General features: G+C 45.2%; 1 protein-coding gene across 2 annotated transcripts in view; it reads right to left on the bottom strand.

The window, feature by feature from the left end:
• The window catches only part of ARHGAP26 (Rho GTPase activating protein 26), a 488,882-nt gene that overhangs the window by 333,904 nt on the left and 129,061 nt on the right, over window positions 1–25,917 (bottom strand). For both annotated transcript variants that reach the window (XM_066272835.1, XM_066272836.1), the window contains exons 2-5: window positions 19,991–20,086; window positions 18,326–18,387; window positions 13,821–13,892; window positions 6,378–6,479 (exon numbers count right to left, since the gene is read on the bottom strand). In XM_066272835.1, the coding sequence (XP_066128932.1) occupies window positions 6,378–6,479; window positions 13,821–13,892; window positions 18,326–18,387; window positions 19,991–20,086 (332 nt within the window). The remainder of the gene's footprint in view (window positions 1–6,377; window positions 6,480–13,820; window positions 13,893–18,325; window positions 18,388–19,990; window positions 20,087–25,917) is intronic.

Here is a 25,917-nt window from a genome sequence, read left to right as displayed (position 1 = left end):
TTTTAAAGAGCATTTTATGAATTTGACTCCACAGGCAAGAGAAGTGAAGGCAAAAATTAATGAATGAGACTACATCAGACTAAGAAGTTTTTGCTCAGCAAGAGAAACTGATAACAAAATAAACAGAAAGCCAACTAAATGGGAAATGATATTTTCAAACAACAGCTCAGATAAGGGCCTAATATCCAAAATATACAAAGAACTCATAAAACTCAACAACAAACAAGCAAACAATCCAATAAAAAAATGGGAAGAGGATATGAATAGACACTTCTCCCAGGAAGAAATACAAATGGCCAACAGATATATGAAAAGATGCTCATCTTCTTTAGCTATTTGAGAAATGCAAATCAAAACGGCAATGAGATACCACCTCACACCTGTTCGATTAGCTGTTATTAGCAAGACAGGTAATAGCAAATGTTGGAGAGGCTGTGGAGAAAAAGGAACCCTCATACACTGTTGGTGGGAATGTAAAGTAGTACAACCATTATGGAAGAAAGTATGGTGGTTCCTCAAAAAACTGAAAATAGAACTACCTTATGACCCAGCAATCCCTCTACTGGGTATATATCCCAAAAACTCAGAAACATTGATACGTAAAGACACATGCAGCCCCATGTTTATTGCAGCATTGTTCACAGTGGCCAAGACATGGAAACAACCAAAAAGCCCATCAATAGATGACTGGATAAAGAAGATGTGGCACATATACACTATGGAATACTACTCAGCCATAAGAAATGATGACATCGGAACATTTACAGCAAAATGGTGGGATCTTGATAACATGATACGAAGCGAAATAAGCAAATCAGAAAAAACCAGGAACTGTATTATTCCATACGTAGGTGGGACATAATAGTGAAACTAAGAGACATTGATAAGAGTGTGGTGGTTACGGGGGGGAGGGGAGAATGGGAGAGGGAAAGAGGGTGGGGAGGGGCACAAAGAAAACAAGATAGAAGGTGACAGAGGACAATCTGACTTTGGGTGGTGGGTATGCAACATAATTGAACGACAAGATAACCTGGACTTGTTATCTTTGAATATATGTATCCTGATTTATTGATGTCACCCCATTAAAAAAATAAAATTATTTAAAAAAAAAAAAAAGAAATGTAAAAACTATACAACAGATATTTGATGAATGAATGGATTGGTGTCTGTGTGGCTATCAGGAACCATCACTCAGAAGAAACACATTAATGGATGTGATTCCAAAGGAAACGGAGGAAGAAATCCCAGGTTTAATGGTATCTGCCTCCTTTCAATGCCTCCACTCATCTGGGCCGTAGACTTCATATCTTAGCCGTAGACTTCATTGCCCCTTGCAATAGAATCGTAAGCCAGGATTCCAACCTACTCAGCAGGCCACTCGAAACAGTTTCCCTGCCTGTTACTCGAGAGACTAAACCTATCACTTTGTCTGAGACCCACCAACCATTCTGGACTTCTTGGAAAACAGACATCCTCCTAGAATATAAGTCCTATGAAGGTAGATCATTCATTTTATCCCCTACAATGCACCCAAAGCCTGAGCAGACTTTTTCACAGTAGTGTGCAACAAATATTTGTTGAAGGAATGAATATTGTCTTTGAAGCAAGCTTCTGAGACACTGAAGAATACACTGATTTTTTTAAAGTCATCCACTAGATGGCAGTGTGGTTCCACATCGCTGCCCTATAGTTTCACCAGAAATATAGGAATGGGCTTCAGTTTATAGGTTTTGGGTTCAGAGTTCTGAAATCAGGGAACAATTCTGGAAAATCAAAGGAAGTAGATTTCACTGAATGTGTACTAAACATGTGTACTAATGTGTACTAATATGTCTAATAATAATCCTAAAAATTCATTTTTTAAATAAATATGAAGAAAATCATCACTAAATAACTGGAAAACTGTAGGCAAATCTCTTGACCTCTACAAGAAACTCAGTTCCTTCCAAGGTAATTTCAACTGAATGATCCAACTGAATGGTCCACCTGAATGATCACAAAGGTCCCTCCCTCTGGCCAGTTCTAGCTGCTTGACACACACTGAAAAACAATGCAGGCAGGCAGGGGAGCACCGTCCCTACCTCCCAAGAGGGAGAGAAAAGCAGAACATGCTGAGTTAGGGTTCAATCCTCACTAACCAGCTCTGGCCAGAGGATGAAATGTGCCAGAGCATCAGTTTCCTCATACATAAAATAAAGAGAACACATCTGTACCTCATAGGTAGCTGTAAGGAGTTGAAAAGATTCATGTAAAATGCTCAACACTGCCTGATACATAAATATGTATTCAATATTGGCCGCTAGTGTTGTTGTTGTTAGTAAAAGTATTATCACTATTGTCTTTATTAAATTATTTAATTCAGTTCAAGTGTAACCAAATAGGCAATGCCTATTTAGAAAGTCTTTGGCTGCAGGCCAAAACTCACAAGAAAGACCTTTAGCCCACTCCTTGCCTTCAAAGTACTTAGAAAGTATGAATGGGCAAAAGACAAGAACAAAAAGGACTGTAACAGAAGCGCATAACGGAAAACCATCCACTAAGATGTATACTGGCAAAGTCCTGCTACAGACTGAATGTCAGTGCCCCTCCCCATCAATCCATATGCTAAAACCTAATTCCCAATGTGACTTATCTGGAGGTAGGGCCTTTGGGGGTGATCAGGTCATAAGAGTGAAGGCCCCATGAACAGGATACTTACTCCCTTATAAAAGAGACCTGGAGAACTCCCTTACTCCTGGCCACATGAAGACACAGCAAGAAGACAGCTGTCTATGAACTAGGAACAGGCCTCACCAGACACCAAATCTACTAGCATCTTAATCTTGGAGTTTCCAACCTCCTGAACAGTGAGAAATAAATTTCTGTTGTTTAAAAGTCACCCAGTCTGTGGTATTCTGTTATGGCAGCCCATACAGACTAAAGGCAGTCAAGTAGAGTCCCACCCAATTTGAGAATAGGGGATGGAGAACAGGCCAGTCACAGGGATAATTCTCTGTATTTGTGTAGCAGCTATAAGCTGCCTTCCCATACATGAAGTAGACAAGACAGGTATTTTATGAGCATTTTACAAAGAAACTATAAGCACGGAGAGATGAGTCCCTGTCCCAGGACACACAAGAAACACACGGCAGAGCAGGCCTTGAAATAAGGCATCTCTTTGCCAGTCAGTGTTCTGGTGCCTCCACAGTGCTACTTAGGGCAAGCTGATATTGTCATGGCCCTAAAAGGAGATGTTGGACTCATCCCAGACCAAGCCAGCAATATCTAGGCACTGAGAGAACAGACTGGGAGAAGAATGCCCGCGCTCTGGGGAATGCCAGGCCTACAGGATAACTGCACTGTGGGCCTCCCAATATCAGTAGGTGCTAGAACAACACACACTTGCTCAACTCTTGAATACCTCATCATATCTAACTGCTTAGAATGGTAGGGCTGGTCAGATCTGGCCATTGTGATCTGCAGCCAAAGACTTTCCTCAAACATAGTTTCCAAACCCTAAATGCCATATGATGCTAAAAGAATGATAACTAAAACAAGAGGACAATAGGACAGAACTACATATTTATCCTGTCTAATCACATATCCTGGGGTATCTTCTAGTGCCCACAGCCCCATGTAGAGCTGTGAACAGCCTTTGTATACCATACAATGAAAAGAATAATTTTGTTAGCTTTCTCTATCATATTATATTTGACAAGATCTACCTGAGTAGCTATGCCACTTTAAAATTCACCTCCTCATGCACTTGCTTCATTTTCCCTACTCAGGCACAAGATCTTCAAAGAAAGGTTATTAGTGTTTTCTACTTTCTTTTCTTTTTTTTATTAAATGAGAGATGGGGACGCAGGGAGGCAGAGACAGACTCCCTCCCACATATGCCCTAACCAGGATCCACCCAGCAAGACTGGTACCAGGTGACGCTCTGCCCATCTGGAACTGCTGCTCTGTTGCTTGGCAACCGAGCTATTTTTAGCACCTGAGGTGAGGCCATGAAACCATCCTTAGTGCCCAGGGTCAACTTTCCCAAACCACTGGAACCATGGCTGTGGGAGGGGAAGAGAGAGAGAGAAAGGAAGAGAGAGAGAGAGAAAGAAGGAGAGTAGGAAGGGTAAAGAAGCAGATGGCCGATTCTCCTATGTGCCCTGACCAGAAATCGAACCCGGGACTTCCATATGCTGGGCCGAAGCTCTACCACTGAGCCAACCAGCCAGGGCCTGTTTTCTACTTTCTATAGTTCACTCTAAGTACTCAATTGCTGCTGGCAGGTTGGCCAAAACTGGTCTGCAAAGTCCACCATAAACACTAGTAGCTGGAGATGTTGCTGAGTCCTCATCATCACTCCAACAACTGGTTTAAATACCCAAGCAAAGAGTCCTGAGAACCACACATTCCTACAGTCCTGGTTGGGAGAGGACTAGACTCTACCATTTCCTCAGTTGTCTTCATTTTTCAACTTTTGACCCTACCATCTTCATATGAACTCTCACTTCACAAAAGCACTGGCATGCTATTTGCAAATATATATATATACACACACACATACACACACACACACACACACACACACACACACACACACACACAGAGGCCCTGACCAGTTGGCTCAGCGGTAGAGCATTGGCCCACTATGTAGAAGTCCTGGGTTCAATTTCCAGCCAGAGCACACAGGAGAAGCACCCATCTGCTTCTCCACCTCTCCTCCTCTTCTTTCTCTCAACCTGTCTCTTCCTCTCCTGCAGCCAAGGCTCCACTGAAGCAAAGTTGGCCCGGGCACTGAGGATGGCTCCGTGGCCTCTGCCTCAGACACTAGAATGGCTCTGGTTGCAATGGAGCAACACCCCAGATGGACAGAGCATCACCACCCCCTAGTGGGCTCGGCGGGTAGATCCCAGCAAGGCGCATGCAGGAGTCTGTCTTTCTGCCTACCTGCTTCTCACTTCAGAAAAATGCAACAAAAAAATAAATAAATAATAAATAAATAAATAAGAATGAGGGCTAACTTGAAAATCATAGCTGTTCTTTACTGTGAATCTGAGGAAGGTCAGCAAATTGTTAAGTAAAATGACATTTGTGTAGCCAAATTTGGAGTTTCACTAGGAAACCGTCTTGTCTCCCAGAAACATAAACTCCCCTGCCACATAAGCCTCCATGAACAAAATAAAAATGGTCACTGCTCCATGGCTGCAAATCTGACTTTTATTTCTAATTGAACTACTCTTAAAAAAGATCCCATGGCCCTGACCGCTTGGCTCAGTGTAGAGCATCAGCCTGGCATGCAGGAGTCCTGGGTTCAATTCCCGGCCAAGGCACAAAGGAGAAGCGCCCATCTGCTTCTCCACCCCTCTCCCTCTCCTTCCTCTCTGTCTCTCTCTTCCCCTCCCGCAGCCGAGGCTCCATTGGAGCAAAGATGGCCCGGGGGCTGAGGATGGCTCTGTGGCCTCTGCCTCAGGCGCTAGAATGGCTCTGGATGCAACAGAGCGATGCACCAGAGGGGCAGAACATCGCCCCCTGGTGGACATGCCAGGTGGATCCTGGTTGGGCACATGTGGGAATCTGTCAGACTGCCTCCCCATTTCTAGCTTCAGAAAAATGGAAAAAAAGAAAAAAAAAGATCCCATGAGGGCCTGACTTGTGGTGGCTCAGTGGGATAAAGCGTCGACCTGGAACACTGAGGTTGCCAGTTCGAAACCTTGGGCTAGCCTGGTCGAGGCACATATGGGAGTTGATGCTTCCTGCTCCTCCCCCTTCTCTCTCTCTCTCAATCTCTCTCTCTCTCTCTCTCTCTCTAAAAATCAATAAATAAAATTTAAAAAATCTAAAAAAAAAAGATCCCATGCAAATCCAAAAAGACTAAGGGCAGGTCAGAGATTTCACTATTTTGCAACAATGTTACCAAACCACAATCCATACCAGAGGCAATAAAGTACTGTATTGCTTAAAAAAAGTTTAAAGACTAATGTCAAGTACTAGTTGAAACAGAGCTTTAAAATTAAAATTAAGGAAGAATGAGCAAAGTATTTCAGATGTTAGTATTTCAAATCATTGATATAAGGTAGAAAATCAAAAGGTGAGGTAATAAGAGTATAGAATCAAAATCGAGGGTGAGAGAAACAGGAAACCATCTCGGTTTGAAAGGAAGAATCACATTCTAGTAAGTGGGACCACCCAACAAGGAGGTGGTGATCCTGACCAGCAACATGCTCCCCTGCCACTCACAGGCTGGACAGCCAGCAAGGTGTCGTGGGTGGGGAGACACAGGCCAATCCGGGCATCCAGTATCTTATCGCACTCCTGACTTCCGAGGCCTCTTCCAAACCTAGGATTTTCTGGCAAAGAGTAACCAGCACTTTATTCAGGATACTAGTAAATTTTCTTACCTCCTGAAGCTGAGATTCTTTCTTTTTGGAAGACAAATTCAAGTGTTTTTCTAAAATGCCACAATACTTCTCTGTCTCCTTGTCATACTTCTTTTTGGCTTCCTGGTAAAAAGAGAAGGAAGAAAGAGTGAAATGTTGCAGGAATAAAAGCATCCTGGGTCAAGATCTTTCTGCTCGTCCCATCGCTCCTCCAGTCCCTCAGAGCACAGCACAGCAGACAACCCAGCTCCTCCTCTTCAATAATGCCCATGAAATCAAGCAACTGCCCATCAGCAGCCTGATGGCTTTTGGTGTCTGTCAGAGAGGCCCCATCACAATGCCAGAGACACGGTCAATACCAGTATTTCACAGAGGCACAGCCAGGGCTTCACCTTCAAAGAATTTCAGTTGTGAAACGGAAATTTCTCGTTTCCAACTACAAGAACATTCAAAGCCAACTGAAGGAAGGAAGTTACCTATGAAGATAACCCCAAAGTAGGAAGATCTAATTACTTCTAGTTTAAATGGGACAAGACTAGACTAACGGAGGTCCAGCTCTAATAGTGTTCAAAAGGTACTTCTGAATATAGAAACCCAAATACCCCTTGATGCAGTAATACCAAATAAGAGCCTTTAAGCTGAGGAATATTCAAAACAAAGACAATGTTATCTTCACTGCAGCATTATTAATCATAGGGAAAAAAAGAGAGAAGAGACAAAGAAGCAGCAACGGTGGTAGTAATATCATTGCCTAAAGTTAGGATTTGGGATAATTCAAGTATAAAACATCCAACACAATAACTGGAAAGGCTAGGCAGTCATATGGAAAACATCTTTTCATATAATGAAAAGTAGTAACAGCATGATATAAACTTGGTAGGTACATCCTATGTAGAATATATATATATCTATATCTACAGACAGGATTAAATAGGAAGATACCTAAATGAAAATACTTGAGTTAAGGCAATGGGATAATGCGTGATTTTTTTGCCTCCATTTGGAAATTTTTTATTGTCCTATATTAATTGCTTTCAAAATGAAAAATAATGTAAAGATCATAATACACATAATAATCTCTGCTGTCCCACCACATCACTGAGTCACTGATGTTCTAATTTAATCTCCTATTTATAGACAAGAAAAATTTACAGCCAGGGAGATTAACTTGTAAAGTCAGAGAGGGAGACAGAGCTGAGATTCGAGTCCAGGACAAGCGGCCCCGAAGCCCTTGTCTCAGCCACACTTGAGACACGCGCTGCCACAGGCATGCATCTCCCTTCTGTATCCCAGTGGGGGTGGCAGGAAAGGGGGCTGGGAGAGGGGCGGCACTAGCCTGCTAATTAGGACCAAATCTACTGGGTGCACCATTCCTGCTTCTTTTTCACTCGTGTGGAGTCCACAGAAAAATTTTCTTCTAGGCCGATTTAAGAAGAAAAATTTTTGCAGCCAGAGAAGGAAACTCAGAGACATCTCTATTCATTTAGCAGATATAACGTGCAACCACTCTGTGTGAGACTCTTGTAGGCACTGAAATACCAGACAGCAGCAGTGCCTGCCCTCACAGTGAGGGTGCTCCAGTGGAGGAGACATAGTCAACCACGACACAAGTAAACAGCATAATGACAGACTGCCACCACCAGTGCTGTGAAGGAGACAGCGTGCCGTCACAGACAGTCCGCAGAGCGGGTACTCAGGAGGGGCCTCACTGGGGAGGGAGGGAGGAGCTAAGACCTGCTGATCATGTGAGGAGCAACGTGGAGGCTTCCAGGGCCGGAGAGCAGTAAATGCTCTGGACAGAACACTCTGAGCCAAATGGCACAAAATCACCAAGAAGCTGTCACCTGAAGCCCCGACAAGCTCCCGCAATGTCAGACAACATTTACCTGGGGAACAGCAAAATTCTAAGCCTCACAAAGTGAACAGAATAATCATTTATCCAATTTTGGCTGACATGTGTCCATTTCTACAAACCTGCATTTTGCATAAAAGACTACTTACATACTAGAAAAATGGAACATGCAGAAGCAGAACATGAAGAAAAGCCCAAGGAGGCATTACTTCTTCAAATTTGAGAGGCACGGGCAAGACAGTTGACTGAAGCAACTCTTTTCCTTTGTAGAAACCAGTGACTTGGAGCTGAGGCTCCTCTTCCCAGCTAATGCTCACTTAGCCACTCCCCCAGCCCTGTCAGCAACCCATAAAGGAGAAGAGCCCTGTGTCAGGACAGTCCAGCTAACCAGAGGTGAGGAAAGGCTGGGAACACGAGTCACTGGAACTCTAGACTTTCTGGCAACTGGAGCCCCCACAGTCCATGTTCAAGAGAACAGCCAAAGTGACAGAGAAAGGGAAGCAGCCTGTCCTGAGCCACATCAGCAAGACCTCTGCGGGAATAACTTTATTAAGATGTACTTAATGTTCTTAAGATGGGAAGGTGGTATTACTCGGTTACTCAAGGACAAGATGGTGTCTACCTCCCAGGGCATCCACTTGGGTAGCTATGTGGATAAAGGACAGTTAGGGTCCTGCATTCCCAGCTTGATATGGAATGATTCTAAACAAGTTCCTGCCCCTCTCCAGGATCCGTTCCCTTATCTGTATACTGATGACTACATGAGATAATTGTTCAGGTTTCCCCTTGCAGCTCAAAGACTATCTCATAAAAGAAGGATAAGGACACCCACCTCCTCATAGGATTGCCAGGACTGAATGAGATAAATCATATACAATGCTTAGCAAAGTGCCAGGCGCATGGGAAGTGCTTAATAAATCTCAGTGACAATGACAGAGATAGTGGTGGTCGCAATGGTGGTGATGGCCATGATGAGGTCCATCACCTAAACCTAGCTTCCTCCTTATCAAGAACACTCTGCTTGTTTGCCACGGCCCATGTCCCGGAAGGTAACCCTGCACAGCACTACCACACTCTGAGAGTACGTGTTTATTTATGTCTCTGCATCTGATGTCCTTCTCCCTAGCCACATCACAAGCATAGCAACCCCATCTGTGCTTCTTGTCAACCATGCACCAGTATTTAGAGCAGGGCCAGGCACACAAAAGGCTCTCACCTGTATTTTCTTAATGAATCAACTATGTATGCAATATAATAACTAACATCAATGACAACACAACAGACACTGTGCTAAGCACTTTATATGAGTTCACTCTTTTCATTTCTTCCTTGTAACAACTCTGATGTAAGTACTATCACGATCTCTGTTTTACAGCCTAGGAACAGCATGGAGAGGTTTGGTAATCTCCCCAGTTCACATGCGGGTGGCAGAAATGAGATGTGGATTCAAGCAGTCTAGCTTTAGTGCCCACACTTAACCACTGCTCGCCAGTGTCTATTCTGCCTTCACTGTGGAGCCCAGCTAGGGCTGCAGGAAAAACAAACTTCCCCAAACCCAGAACTCTAAACACTGGGCCCCGGTTCTACCAGGCTGCAGGGTGGGGCCCTCCTCCTGAGAAACCACACCAGCACAAGACCACCCAGGAGCCCACCTCCCTGGCAGCCGTCACACCCACACTCTAACTTCAGCTTCTTGTAAGTCACAATAGCTTGTTATAGCAACGGCAGCAGCATCAGAGGGGACAGGCGGAGAAAGGGTCATTTTAGCATCTCACAGGCAGAGTTCAGAACCTTGAACTTAGCTGCAAAGGAGCCCTTGTTGGCTCTCAACTATTCTCGAATCTGCTCTATCACCGAGTAGACGGTGTGTTGTCTCTGTTTTCTCTGAAATGCACATAATACTATGATATAAACAGTATGTAGGGGTGGTGGAAAGGAACCTGTATACTGAAAAAAATAAATGACGAGGGAGGGATGAGCAACCATCCCCAATGTCATCACATCATTCTTCAACAGGAGTGACAGAACAGAATATGCGTGAGAGACGGGTGAGCAACCATTTTTCTTCAATGTTTTAATTCTCATATTTCTTACCATCTACAGCCCCCCATCCCACCCACCCAACCAACTTGAAAAAGTATCTGCTCCCATCATTATGATCAATGGTATTAACCCAAAAGGAGCCCCATTCAGACTTCCGCTCCCTTCCATTAACTACGATATCCTTCAAAACAGTGCGAGGGAAGAGGCCGGAATGAGAGGTGCCTGTGTTCAAAGGGAGAAGTGACCATGGGAAAGATGACACAGTAAACATGTCCGCTCTGCCTCTGCCACAGACTCTTCAGAATCTCTGAGCCGCTGCCATGTGTTTTTAGGAGTAGGAGACACAGGCCCCGAGGCCACTGAAGAGAAGCTGTGTATTGGGGTTGCGTCAGTGAGAACTGAGGAAGGAGGCACAGGCACCGAGGCCACTGAAGAGAAGCTGTGTATTGGGGTTGTGTCAGTGAGAACTGAGGAAGGAGGCACAGGCACCGAGGCCACTGAAGAAAATCTGTGCATTGGGGTTGCATCAGTGAGAACTGGGGAGGGAGGCACAGACCCCAAGGCCACTGAAGAGAAGCTGTGCATTGGGGTTGTATCAGTGAGAACTGAGGAGGGACTCTTAGGACATTTTCTCACCCATTCATTACTGGGTTTGCTCTTAGACAAAATCTTAATGGATCAAGACATCCCTTTAAATCAGGGGTCCCCAAACTTTTTACACAGGGGGTCAGTTCACTGTCCCTCAGGCCATTGGAGGGCCGGACTATAAAAAAAAACTATGAACAAATCCCTATGCACACTGCATATCTTATTTTAAAGTAAAAAAACAAAACGGGAACAAATACAATATTTAAAATAAAGAACAAGTAAATTTAAATCAACAAACTGACCAGTATTTCAATGGGAACTATGCTGCTCTCACTGACCACCGGTGCCCCTTCCAGAAGTGCAGTGGGGGCTGGATAAATGGCCTTGGGGGGCCACATGCAGCCCGCAGGCCGTAGTTTGGGGACCTCTGCTTTAAATGACACATTCTTTCCATATAAAACCTATATAATTTTATTAATCACTGTTGCCCCAATTAAGTTCAATAAAAAGCAAATATATAGCCCTGGCCGGTTGGCTCAGTGGTAGAGTGTCGCCTGGCGTGTGGATGTCCCATGTCCCAGGTTCAATTCCCAGTCAGGGCACACAACAGAAGAAGTGACCACCTGCTTCTCCACCCCTCACCTTTCTTTCTCTCTCTTCCCCTCTCTCTCTCTCTCTCTCTCACTTCACCTCCTGCAGCCATGGCTCAAATGGTTTGAGCAACTTGACACTGGGCACTGAGGATGGCTCCATGGCCTCAGGTCAGGTGCCAAAAATAGCTTGGTTGCCAAGCAACAAAGCAGCAGCCCCAGATGGGCAGAACATCGCCCAGTAGGGTGCTTGCCAGGTGGATCCCGGTCAGGGTACATGCCTTTCTGTCTGTCTCCTTGCTTCTCACTTAATGGGGGGGAGGGGGAGCAAATAAATAAATTATACAATCCTTAATCACTGATACAAAACCAGTAATTTCCAATTTCTTTATAAATGTAAACTGTAAAATTTGTAGAAAAGTGATACAGAATTAGAAGAAAAATTTTTGCTGTGGTCCCTCCTTCAAACAATGAATTATCCTGACTGAACTGAACATCATATTAGGGCCTGAACCCTAATTCATCTTCGGAAATCAGATGCACTGGAAAGAGGGGGTCTGAGGGGGCAGGGCCTCACTTCTTACATTTCAGTTACCCTTTCCCCACCTACAGGCGTCTCTCAAGGCCATTTCACAGTGGAGTAAAATCCATCTAAACAGGTAAGTGTGACACCGCCCAAAACCCCCTGCAGGTGGCGCAAGGGACTACGGCTGAAGGACCTAGTTCTGGAAATGCAGGAAGAAAAGCTCAAAGACCCTTTTGCTTTCTTTGATTCCAAAGGAAACATCTTTCCTGCAGGTGGCCTCTAACACTCGACTGAAAGTCAACCCAGCTAGGGCTTCCCAGTGATTTCTCACAGGCAAGGGGACTTGAGAGAATCCACCTCTTAACAATGGGCACAACTAATTTTGCAGTCTTGGAGTAATACACTGGACCCAGCCAAGTTTAGGCTACAGTCCCTCCAAGTCGGTGTTAACAAATGGTGACCTCGGGCTGAAGCAGTCCCACCTTCAGACCTGCACAATGTACAATATATATTTTTAATTATTTGCCAACATTTATTTTTTTTTATTGCAAGACAGAGAGACAGAAAGAGAGAGAGAAGGAGAGAGAGAGGCAGGCAGGCAGGGAAGGAAAGAGAAAGAGAGATGAGAAACATCAATTCGTAGTTGTGGCACTTTAGTTGTTCCTTGATTGCTTTCTCATATGTGCCTTGACCGGGAGACTCCAGCCAAGCCAGTGACCCTTTGCTCCAGCTAATAACATTGGGCTCCAGCCAGTGACCTTGGGCTTCAAGCCAGCAACCCCACACTCAAGCTGGTGAGCCCGCACTCAAGCTGGCAACCTCAGGGTTTCAAACCTGGGTCCTCAACGTCCCAGGTCAAAGCTCTATCCTCTGTGAAACCACTGGTCAGATGCCCAACATTTTTTTAAAACCAGGTAATTTTACATAAAACTCTGACTTTTCAGTTTCTCTGGAAAAATTTAAAGATCTACCAAGAGAGGGCTCAACTGCACACACAGCAAAAGTGAGCTGAGACAGAATGCCCCACCCACAGGGCCCAATTCGTAACCTGTATTCTAGGCTCCAAGTCCTAGAACTCATAATAAATAAGTACAATCCCACGTTGTCCAAGCACACAGCTCTTTATCACAAAGGAGGCATGGTTTGCCCCGGCCAGGAGGCTAAGTGGACAAAGCGTTGACCTGGTGCATCAGAGGTTGCAGGTTCGACCCCTGGTCAGGGCACATACAAGAAGCTAGTAATTAGTATATAATTAAATGAAACAACTACCATATTTCCCCATGTATAAGATGCACTTTAATTATGGAGCCTGAGATTTGAAGAAAAAAAATGTATTACATTAAGTTATTGAACTCAAATTTTATTCATCATAAAATTTATACAACTCCTCAGCACTGTCAAAACTCATCTGTGTCGGGTGATGAATCACTGTCTTCATATATTGCCTCATCCTCAGTTCCATCTATGGCGTTTGAAATGCCACAACCACTGTATAAGACACACCCAGTTTTTAGACCCCAAACTTTTTGAAAATGGTGCTTCTTATACATGGGGAAATATGGTGAGTGAAGTGAGTTGATACTTCTCTCTCTCTCAAATCAATGGGGAAAAAAGCAAAGGAGACATGGTTTCTACCTTTGGATGATTTATGAACCAACACAAAATGATTAGATAGCAAGATACTAGAACGACTGCTCCGGGGTGACCACTCAGGCTATCTTCAGACACTTGTAAAGAACAGATGAGCTGGGCTCCAGGCTCATCCGCCCAAGGTTTTCTGAAGACAGTAGGCTCAGATATTCTGAAGGTGTATATTCCAGACATCCTGCCCTAAAATCCAAGATGAAGGATTGTAAAATTCTCACCTTGGCAGCCCCAATCTGCTCCTTCCGAAACTTCTCTAAGGGTGTGATGAGCACATCACTGGCGTTCTCAATCTGGTGAGGAAAAACAGGGAAGCAGAGTGAAGGAAGACACGAGAGCAGTGTAAGTACAAATGACTCAGAGCCGTTCTGGTACAAAAGGCCTCCCCACGTCTCAACATGAAATCTGAGTAAGCAATATTGCGTATGCAGTAACTGTTCTCAATACTTAAACTGACAGCATGTCAAACCAAAATCTAGTCATCAGTTTAAAACAGGGGTTCCCAAACTATGGCCCGCGGGCCACATGGGGCCCCCAGAGGCCATTTATCCAGCCCCGCCGCACTTCCGGAAGGGGCACCTCTTTCATTGGTGGTCAGTGAGAGGAGCATGGTTCCCATTGAAATACTGGTCAGTTTGTTGATTTAAATTTACTTGTTCTTTATTTTAAATATTGTATTTGTTCCCGTTTTGTTTTTTACTTTAAAATAAGATATGCAGTGTGCATAGGGATTTGTTCATAGTTTTTTTTATAGTCTGGCCTTCCAACGGTCTGAGGGACAGTGAACTGGCCCCCTGTGTAAAAAGTCTGGAGACCCCTGGTTTAAAACATGATATTCTTCCTGGGCATGATTAAAATTGATTCTTTAAAATAAAAAATTAGGACCTCTAAAAATGTAACCAACTCTCTGAAGTGGGGGGAGGGGCTAATGACAAGGTAGATCTAAATTTCAAGCTCTAAGTGACATCTTGTAAGTGTTCATTCACCCAAGTTATATTGAAATAGATTTACTTAAAGCAGATCAACAATGAGCCTAGATTATAAACAAAGAGAAAGCATCTTTGACATCTGGTGGCATGAAAATCTCCCAACCGGATTTTGTGTAGACCTACCTGGACTGGATTATGATCACAACACTTATGTCTACTGACCACTGGATGCCTCTCAATTTCATCTCACAGCCTCACCCCCTCGGGTCCTGCACTCCAACTACATCGTCACCCAAAGGCATCTCAAATGCACCAAACCTGTCCCACTTACAGGCCTTCGCACTCCACTGTTAACTCAGATGCTCTGTCCCCAAACCCTTGTCTGGACGACTTGATTTAATCATTACTTACTGCAATTCAAGTTTTGGCTTCAAGGTCTCCTCTTTAGGAAGGCCTTCTATGACCACTAAAATAATCCAAAGAAACTTCCCACCAGCCCAGTAAGTGTTTTATTCAGAATATGTAAACTAGCTAAAGTTTTCTGGTTTACCACTACACACACACACACACACACACACACACACACACACGCCCACACCCACGCCCACATCAACTTGTAAGTACTCGCTTGTCCACCACTACCCCCAAACCACAGAAGAGTGCTGAAACACTAAAATATTTTTCAATGACTAAATGAATGAATTAATTATTTCTTGATTGGCTGCCAAACAGTTTGACCATGGGCAAAACATTTAACCTCTCTGGGCTCCAAATTTTCTCGTCTAAAAAATAACTGGACTGGATTGTTCCAGCTCTAAGATTCCATGGTCTCTTCTAAAGGAGTACAATATTTTACAGTCTTTCCTATTAAGTCATTCACTGCTTACTCGTAGCTCAACTAATTATTTCAGGAATCTCATTGCAACAAAGCATTATTTTCCTAAAACACACGCATGTACACTGCAGTGAAACTCACGGCGTCAATGCCAGAAGCCATTGATGGACACAGAGAGAACTAACTGGACAAAGTGAGGGACAGAGGTGGCAGATCTCCAAATGGACTGCCCTTAGCCTTTTTCTCAATTTTGAGAACACTCATTTTAGTTGAGAGCAACACTAGAGTGTTGCAATATTGTTTAACTTGTTCGGTTTGTATTGTTATTTGATGTGGCTTAACTGGCTCACTTATTTAAGTCTTTTCCACAAATCAAGCATAAGTCTCTAAAGCTCACAATGGTGTCTGAGCCTGAAAGTCAGGGGTTCCCAGCTTCAGCCTGCACCTTTGGCTCACCTGGGGAGCCTTTAAGCATCTCTATGTCCAGGCCACACTCCAGACCAATTAAATCAGAAATTCTACACTTTGTCCCAGGTATCAGTATGTTTTAAACTCAAGTTGTTCTAAGGGGCATCCATGATTGAGAATCCAACCCTACGAAGGTGCTAAATATATAAAAGCAGTGACTGCTCACCTGGGAATCAGGATGCCCAAGTCCTTGCTCCCGTTCTTCCACTGTTTGCTATCAGACTTCCTAAGACCTCAACTTGCTCATCTGTCAAATGCGGGGCTGCAGAGATGAGGACTAAGGTCCGTCTGGGTCTATGATGCTTTGTGTAATTTCCACTCAGTTATTAGCACTGTGCTAGTATTGGGGACATAGTAGCTCCCTCTCTGCCCTTTAAGACTCATATTTATTATGGGACATGAGCAGGAATTATCAGAACACAACATGCCAAACACAGAATCAAAAGTATTTAGTAGATATTAAGAAAATACAAAGGCTAGCCAATATCCCAGGGCGTCAGGGAAGGTTTCCCAAAGAAGGTGCAGCTCTTGTAAAGCTGAGCTGAATTGATGAGGATGCTGCCACAGGGTGAGGAGGTGGGGAGGGGGCTTGTGATGGCCAGATACTCAGATGCAGACAGCAAAAACTCGATTCACTGGCATTAATAATAAAATTGCAGAGGCAAGCTGAAAAGCATAATCCAGTCATTGTTCCCTCCTGCAGGCCATAGCAATCGGCGGGGCATGGTCGTGATATGCGCACCACGCCACCCACCCCCTGAACACTGACTTGGCCAGGAATCAGACTCCAAAGAATCACTTCCCTTTCTCAGGCAGCAGCATGTGCACAAACACAAGCTTTCGCCTGCCTCCACCCACCAGCAACCCTGCTGCTGCTGCCACCAGCACCACCAGCACCACCCTCCAGGTTCCGGTCCAAGTTACATAATGTCTCGGTAGACACTAGGGTCTAAATTGTGGCCTCTCCCCCTACCCCCTGCCACCGCCAAAATAATTCATGTTTTGAGACCCTAACCCTGGCAAATTAATTAAACAAGGACGCCATCAGATGGAGGTGGCGCTAATGCCTCAGTAACCTCCATCAGCGATCCAAAGCCTAAGCCAGTGAATGCCTCAAGGTTAAGAAATCAAAACCTAAAAACAAGCAATCACAAAAACCAGGCTATCTCAAATAAGGCAATGACTTAAGCAAAGGCCAATTAAATAATTTCCCTGCTTTGCTTCCATATCTTCTGTATAAAAGTCTTTCCTCTTGTACCTGTCGGTTGAGCACTCCTAACTGTTTCCAGGCCTACATCATTTGAATTGATTTTTGCTCAAATAAACATTTTAAATTGTGATATGCTTTATTGTATCTTTTAATACCCAAAATGTGATAGTATTTAAATATGGGCCTTTGGAAGGTAATTCGGTCATGAGGGTGGAGTCCTCTTGACGGGATCAGTGCCCTTATAAGAAGAGCATGAGAGCTTCCTGCCTTTTCTCTGCCATGTGAGGAAACAGTAAGCAGGTAGCCATCTGCAAGCCAGGAAGGCCCTCACCAGGATCCACATCAGCCAGCCCCTTGACCTTGGACTCCCTATTCTCCACAACTGTGAGAAATAAATGTTGTTTAAGCCACCCAGTCACAGTATTCTGGCAGCCTAAGCTGACCAAGACAAGAAATACAGTCTCAAACCATCAACTGTTACAATGAAAAAAGAGGAACGGTTATTACTGGACTCTTCCCCAGACCTCCAGAGCACTACTTCCTAAAAAGAAGCCCTTCCCAGGACAAATCAGCATGCAGCCTGCAGGGGGTTACAAGGCAGGCCTCTCAGTCCTGGAACCTTAGGGATATGAGGGAAGATGCCAAAGAACTTGGGGCTGTGGAATCCCTGCTCTGTTAATACTAAACCACATTAGAATAAATTCTAATGCAAAAAAGATCTTTTAAGCGCCTGAAGATCAGACTTTGATTCTTGAATTTCAGTGCCTCTCTTTGAAGCACTTCCTAGAGCTACCTTCATTTACTAAGGATCCATTTGCTGGGTGCTGCCTATCCAGTGGGCACTATGGTATGTACTTGAAAATTAAAAGTGAAGGCGGGACCGTACCCTCCAAGAACTTCTGGGTAAGTTAAATAAAGTGTGCATGGGGTAGGATTAGGAGAATTGCAGAGCGGGGCACCTTTGTTCCCATTCTGCCAACAAAAAAATCTATGACCCCAAAGAGTTGAATAATTATAAAGCTACACCCAAGGCATGGATATATATATAACAATAAATCTTTTAGGAGGACAATGAAGTCATTCTCAGGTTACCCCAGTACATATATCCTATTTTTACAAAAGACTTTAAACCTTGTAAAGGTGAGAAGATGAGGCTTGCTCAAGAGCTGAAAACACTCAAGCAGCAGAGCCTGGACTGGAACCCAGTTCTGGTAACAAATCCCATGCTCCCTAGATGTGACCACACAGTCTGTCTAGGACCAAGAGTAGCCCAACTGTACTCACCATCCGTATCCGCTCATCTTCCAGATTCCTGAGAACGGTAGCAAACTCCTGCAAAGACCTCGCTGGGAAAGAGAAAGGGGCCATGAGCTGGGAGTTAAGTCATGGGCCTTCAGGAGCCTTTCCGGGTACATCTGACACATTATGGATTGAAGTCCCTGGCACATGCAGAAGCTTAAAGTCAATTGCTTCCAAAGGCTTCCCTTATCTTTGCATCATTAACCATTAAGGATGACCCAGGAATGCATGTTAATTCCACCTGGCATGTTAGCTAGGGAAGGATTTCCTTCAAGAAAATGACTGGCCTGTCCCTGAGAGCACCCAGGCCTGATGAGTTGCTGGCTGGCTCCCAGACCCCGGGCTGGAAGGGGCAGAGTTCCGCTTAAGAGCCGAAGGATTTCCTGCCCAGGATTCGACCTCCTCAACCTTTGTTGTGGGACTGCGTCAGAACCCAACCTTCTCACTGGCACTAGAACTAAACAAACAGTGCTGCTGGCACTGGAAGCCACATCTCTGGCTTCTCCCTGGGTTCCTCCTGAGTCCCCGAGCCACTTATTAATGCAATACAGCTTGCAGCACACTGGTCAGATAGAGATAGTCTCCTTCACTAGCATTATTCCCAAAGGCAACAGGCACGAAGTGCAACTGCCCTGAGGATGTCTGCCCCAGCTGTATAATGTTGGGAAAAACATCCATATATTCAGGATTTACAACAATGATGAGTTTCTACTGTTCCCAGCTGTCTCCCAACTGCCTTTGCTCATCCCCAGATCCTGGTGCACTGCATGGGAACAGGGACTCAATAAGCATTTGATGACTTGAATAATTCAATATAACGTTCTCAATTCTTGCTCACTTCATGGAGTTAACCAAGATGCCCAATGTAAGAAGGAAAAAGTGCAATGACTAGGCCCTGGCAAAGAAAGGAGTCTTGATGTCGCAAATCCTGTGCTCAGCGTTGCCTACAAAACATAGACAGGTGATGGTGAAGAGTGAAGTACCACAATGAGGTGATAATGGCAACCCCACCAGCAGCCTCTTGTTAAGAAACAAAAGGGACAGTGGGGACCACTGAGAGTTAGACACTGAGCTCCTCCCCCCATTTGAAGGCAACAGCAGCTACACAGCTCCAGCCAACTGTTGCCAGGTGGAATATGGGGGCTGCTGATCAGATTCTCCAATTTTCAAAGAAGCTAGAGAACTGAAACTTTAGGATAAATTCAATTTATATGGTAATTCAATTTTTAAAAATGAGTGCCAAAGAAAACATGGCTGCAGGCTGATCTCAGTCCACGAGCTAGCATTTGCAACCTCTGATCTAATTCTTTGCTCATCTACCTGCGTTCTGCTTTTGCTCCGAGTTCTTAGCACGGTGGTTGTGGGGAAGAACAGCACAGAACCAGCCAGGAGCAGAGCACTAAAGAAAGGTGGGACGGAAAGCTCCACTGCAAACCTTGAAGCTTTCTCCTGCAGGTAGAGGGGGGAGAGGCGATCCCAGAGCTCCAAGAAGCCCACAACAGTCCCAAATTCCTGATCCTCACTTAACTCTGCCCCTTTCCACTGCTACTGTGGATTTCTTCATTTATGACACTTAGGTTCTGCCTATCCCCAGAAAAAGGCTCAGCAAGTACACCAGAAGTTGTGATAAGCAGCACGGTTATGACTTACCTATACACATTTCATCATCTGTTTCTGCATCTCCTATGCACTGAAATTTAAATTCATTTAAGGAATCTGCAAATTTCCTCTTCGCTGAAGACAAATCTAGAAAGAAAAACAGTAAGAAACATGAATTACTGAAATAAACTGGCTTTCCTATTTGCTGTACTTTTCAATCCTCCCACTACTATATAGGGCGGCTAGTAGATTTCTTCCTAAGTCCATTTCAAAGCACAAAAGAATATAAATTTTAAATAGTAAATACTTTATCACATGAAACGGTGATCTGCTTTAGAAGTAAGTTGGTTACATTTGCTTTAACAATTCTGGCCCCATTTCTAATTCCTCCAGCTACACCAGCGGTTCTCAACCTGTGGGTCGCGACCCCGGCGGGGGTCGAATGACCAAAACACAGGGGTCGCCTAAAGCCATCAGAAATGTATTGTATAATAAATATGTATTTTCCGATGGCTTTAGGCGACCCCTGTGTTTTGGTCGTTGGACCTCGCCGGGGTCGCGACCCACAGGTTGAGAACCGCTGAGCTACACAGTGAGTCCTGTCCTCTCCATTGCTCACAGGTGGGAGTCCCCTTGCCTAAGGAGGTCAGGAAGAAAGTGTGGCATTAGCACCACAGCCCGGCAGGTCAGCGCTGTCAGTGACCCTGCATGTGGTGAGTTATGCCACCTGCATGTCAGACTCAACAATATCTTCCTCGGCCTAGTCCAATTGATACCACAAATTGCTAGAAGAAAGTGCTGGAAACTGCCCAGCCTGTACGGCTCAGGAGGACCTGGACTTCCTCCTTGGACTCAAGTACACATGAAGTCCAAGTTCTCAGAACACTCTTAGGCAGAGAGGCTGGTCAGCCTGACAGATTTCCGCCTGAACTATTTCCCTGGGTCACCACGGTCCACCACTGCCAGGAGAACAAACCCTTGGCAATGTCTGCGGTTGGGATAACCCCACATATGGTATCTATAAAGAAGGCTCTTGGAGGCCCTTATCAAATTTTTAAAAATAAGCTTTTGTTTAAGTCAGTAATAAATGCCAATGATCCTTCCATGAACCCTCGGCTTCTGTTAAGGGTATAAAATCACCAAGGTACCTTTAAGTGCCCTGACAGACACAGCTGCTCAGTACAAATGTGCTTAACTTAATTCCACGTGCAGCCTTCCTACAGATTAGGCTAATCATTCGAATTACCTTCGTCCATGTTCCCCTCACTGAAGGGGAAATGGCATTATGTTCAAATTCCCAGAGGAGGGAAATATGAGGCATAAACGGCAACAAGGCCTGGCTTTAATAAGATACTGGGAGGGGAGGAATGAGAGAATTCTAGCCTCACAGAACAACATAACCCATTGGAATTACAGCACCCATGGTCCTCAGCACTTCTCGTTTGTAAGTTCCCAGATTTGTCCCTTAAGGTTCGCGGTTAGTGTTTTCCTGTATTTTAATTGTTTCCTCTCCATACACCTGGCAGTGCATCCTGCTCTGTATGTGCTGTTTAATATGGGGGGGGGGGATACAAACCCAACCCCCAATGTTCAGCTCATCAATCTGAGTGTTCATTCCAAACAATGGCTACCACTGGAAAAGCCAGACTGGCCTGTCCCATTCTTGGGTCTGGGGCTCAGGGCACGCCATTGGATACCAGCAGCTCCTGCTACAAGGCTGCCCTCCCAAGGGCTCGGACGACACAGGTCCCCAGCTAGCTACACCAAAAGAGGAAGGCGCTTGGAGTGGAGAAGGAGAATACAACCGCCAATAGTCTCCAGTCTCTCCCTGGTTCAGTCACTTTAATGGAATGGTCCTTTGGCAAAATGTCTAAAGATGTTGGCAGAAGAAATCAGGCATCTCTTAAACCTGGCCAACCCAGGCTGAGGACATCCCTGAGAACACAAATCACTCCCTGGCAAGAAAGAAACAGATGCATCTGAAAGTCAAAACACTGTGCAAAGAAGAACAGAGGAGGCCACAGGCAGGGAGGATGGGGGGAAAAAAAGGAATTATAACTTTTCAGAGTAGAAGACAAAGCTCTCCAAGAGACTCACGATGTGTAGTGCATGGAATGTGGGCATGGTTGTACTCATTTCAGTCAGAATGTCTCCCCGATCAGAACCCACAAAGAAAGCACTAAGCAAAGAACAAGGTTGCTTCTTTACCCGTCTAAAAATCCTCCTGTGCCTCCCCAGTAGGGCAAAAAAGACTCAAGCTGGACCATCTTCCCAACAAAGTGGAAAAAAGATGAAGTGGAAGCCAGGCTTGGGAAAGCTCCCAGCACGCACCTGAAACACTGTGCTGCCAGGGGCAGCTGCCAATGAGGACCGAGGAGTGGCTCACAGCACAACGGGGCCTTTGTGGGGCCTTTTCACAGGGGGACCCATTTAGCCAGGAGCAGAGCCTGTTAGCTTCTGACCAGAAGGTAAGCTGATTTCATTGCCCAGTGGCACACAGCACAGCCCGCCACAGCACAAAACTGAGAAGCGACTGGGCCCCACAAAGCTGATAAAGATGGCAGTCCCCCGATGGAAGATTAGGTAATGAGTACTGGTATGGAGTCAATACTGGGCTGTAGGCCAGCAAGGACAGCTGGGTAGAGTAAAAATCCCAATTATTGGAATCTGAAAAGGAACTCACCATGGGCTTGAATGACTCACCCTTTTCTTTAAAGGTGCAGTGGACACCTGTTGTTTCCACTTCCTGTCTTTGGGACAGCATCTCGAGCTTGCTTTGGAGGACCTCCCTTCTCTACTTGCACTGCATGAGGTTCTGATTATATGCTGATCAAGCCCTTCCCCAGCCCCTGGCCTTCACTCCAACCTCCCTTGGCTCCTGGGTTCAAGTTCTGCTCCACCATTTACCAGACATGTAACTAACCCAGGGTTAGTCCTAAAGTCCCAATCACTTCATCTGACAGCTGTCAGCCCTACCTAACCCATCAGGTTGTCGGGGGATCCAGCCAGACACACTGTATAAATACTCTGTACTGTCAGCTTTAGTTCTAGGCAAGGCTGGGCTCTTGTTCCCTGATACATAAATCTTCCAATAACAGGACCCAGGAAAGGTAATCATCACCACTTGTAATGAGAGCTCAGAGAAATTAAAGGCCTGACATAAAAACACACAGCCTCTACGGAGGGGATCTGTGACTTGATCAAGTCCTCTAAACTGAGGTCCTTGTAGCATGTGGCCACGTCATGCTGCCTCACTCCATTAAGATCAGCCCTGTCTCTGTTACTTGGGACAATGACAAGGACATCAAAAAAAGTGACCCAAAGGTCACTGCTTCTTGTCTACTGCAACCCAAAAGCATCGGTGGCATCTTATGTAGATGATCACCTGGGATGGGCTGCACTCTGGCGCCTTCACTGTGATGTGCACAGGAATCCAACAGGCCCATTCCAGGAAGAGGAAGGGGAGGAGGAGAGGCTGGTACTGGTGCTGGGTACATTCCAAGTGCCATGGCACCCTGCTCATATAACCCCGCTGTTTCATGCGCAGGCACTGAGACACAGCGAAGAGCCAAGCAGAGCCAATGTTTACTGTTGCTAGAAAAGCAGCATGCTGGCCAGCATGGAGAGAACTAAGTCATTGACTGGCAGCTTCTAGGGAGGACAAGGATCTGTTTTACAGAGTTAAGTCCTCTCTGCCTTTGAGCGAGGAGACCAGGTGGGTCAGGACTGGAAGCAGCCAGAAGCCGGGCCTGGAGGCTGCTGCCCAAGCTGTCTGCTCACTGAGGGTCCAGAGGGAAGTGCCCTTCTCGTCCTAGAGACACCGTGCTCAGCCACAGCAGACACTGATCTGCACAGAGCTGAAGAGAGTTTAGGCCAACTTACTCCTTTTGACAGTAAAACAAGGTTTATCATAATTTTTTAAAGTTAGAATCAACCTTAATTTACACAAGTTTTACTACTAATACCCAAAGTTGAGCCATTTCCTCTTTTTACACAAGTTTTACTAATACCCGCAGTCGAGCCATTTCCTCTTTTTGTACGACTTAACATACGTTTGTACACACAAACATACATGCATATGGACACCCACATACTGAAGAACTCCAGGTAACCTTACTGTTATTTTTATTTTCAGTTTATATTTACTGTTTTTCTCTGACCTCCAAAGTTACCAAAATTGTATATAACTACCCTAAAATTTTTTGCTACTCTGTCACATCTCCCTGGACTCAGAAACTGATGAGTTCCTAAAGACCAGCTGGCAAGGTTAGTGCAACAGGATTGGCATCTTGGCTGCTTAAAGCACAAGAATCCTGAAGCCCCCAGGCCTTGCTCTTCTCTCCCTTCTCTGAAGGCCAATTACATGCACCTTCTGTGCCTCTTCATCTTACGTATGAAATGACTCTGGAACAATCCACGAGTGGTTTCGTGTCATGATGTATGAGCACCTAGGACAGGGCTGGATAAAGTGGCACTCAAAGCCTGCTGTCCTGATTTGACACAGGCTGGCTTACAAGCAGAGTGTCTGAGATTCCCCGGATGAAAGGACCATGGTGGGAGCTGAGAGGTGGATACCGGCCCCCAAGAGACTACTATTCTCCCCTATAACCCCATTCCTAGGTAAAGCTCAATATGCTCAAAACCAATCTCTCCTCTCCTACCCTCTCCCAAAGGAACCAACTAAGGACCTCTTCCTATGTTCCCTGCTCAGTCCTCAGCACCACCATTCATCCTGCCACACAAGTCAGTCAGATACCCACGTGTGACAGTGTGGTCCTTCCCCAAGTCTGTATATTTTGCTTCCTAATCTTATCAATTCTGCTCACTCACCCCCAACACTGTCTGCAACCTCTAAACCAACTCCTCATTTGCCTGGGTAACTGTATCTGCCTCCTCTCTGGTCTCCCCACATCTACTTTTGTTCCACTGGTCAGTATCCACCTAGTCATGGCAGCTCCAGCAGTGAATCCTGAAGTGGCTTCCCAGAGCTTAAAGAACAATGAACAAAATCTCCCCCAAGGCCTGAGAGGCCCTGCAGGGCCTGGGTCCCTCACCCCCCTCTCTAGGACCCAGGCACCCTGGCCTCAGTTCCTGGAATGTGCCCCATTCCTACCTGCAGCCCTCAGCATAAAAGTTCCTTCCTCCACAAAACTTTCTATACCTAGGACAAATCCCATACTATTTTCACATCCTGAGTCCTATGCAATTCTTCGCCATAGCAATTTCATATTGTTCAGGTAATTCTTCAAGAATATCTCCCCAACTAGTAAGTTTCATAAGGGTGAGGATCACGTCCCTTCATGCTCATCACTATATCCTCAGAATCCAGGACACAGCCGGCAGAGAACAGGTGGCACAGGAAGAACGAAGGGAGAGAGGAAGTTGGGCACTCCACTAGTTCATTACACTCATCCAAGGTGAACGACTTGATTGTATGCTTGACAAGTGAAAAAAGCAGACTGGATGTATTAGGAGAAACTTTCCAGCTTCCTTAAGTCTGGTTGGAGCTCCACCTCCCGTGGTTCTGTGCACTGAGGAGTGTTCTCACAGAGCTGCCAAGAGAGCCCCAACAAGCGCAGAAGCAACGCTTTCTCTACACCAAGGGACCAGGAGAAATGAGCGACAAGCACGGCAACTGCCGGCCACAGCCACAGGTCCCCTTTCAGCCCCAGCACGTCCCCAGGCCTGGAACACAATTAGATAAAGGAAGAGTTTCCAGAGACCCCTCTTTTCTCTTTCCCTATATCTGGGCAAGCTGACAACACATCCTCTCAAACCTGTGCTCAGGTAGAGGCACATCCCCCACTCACTATCTCCCCAAGTCTACACATGGCATTCTAAACCTAGCTCTATCGCTTAACTGTAAGAAAAGCAAGTGATGCTCCTGTGTTTATGTGCCATTCTACAGCATGAACCCTTTATTATATAAGCAAAAAGAAAGACTGTGTCCGAATCTTAGAACAGAACAAAATTCCCCC

The sequence above is a fragment of the Saccopteryx bilineata genome, chromosome 4, assembly GCF_036850765.1.
Source record: "Saccopteryx bilineata isolate mSacBil1 chromosome 4, mSacBil1_pri_phased_curated, whole genome shotgun sequence".
Lineage (NCBI taxonomy): Eukaryota > Metazoa > Chordata > Mammalia > Chiroptera > Emballonuridae > Saccopteryx > Saccopteryx bilineata.
This window is presented reverse-complemented; position numbering and strand designations above follow the sequence as displayed.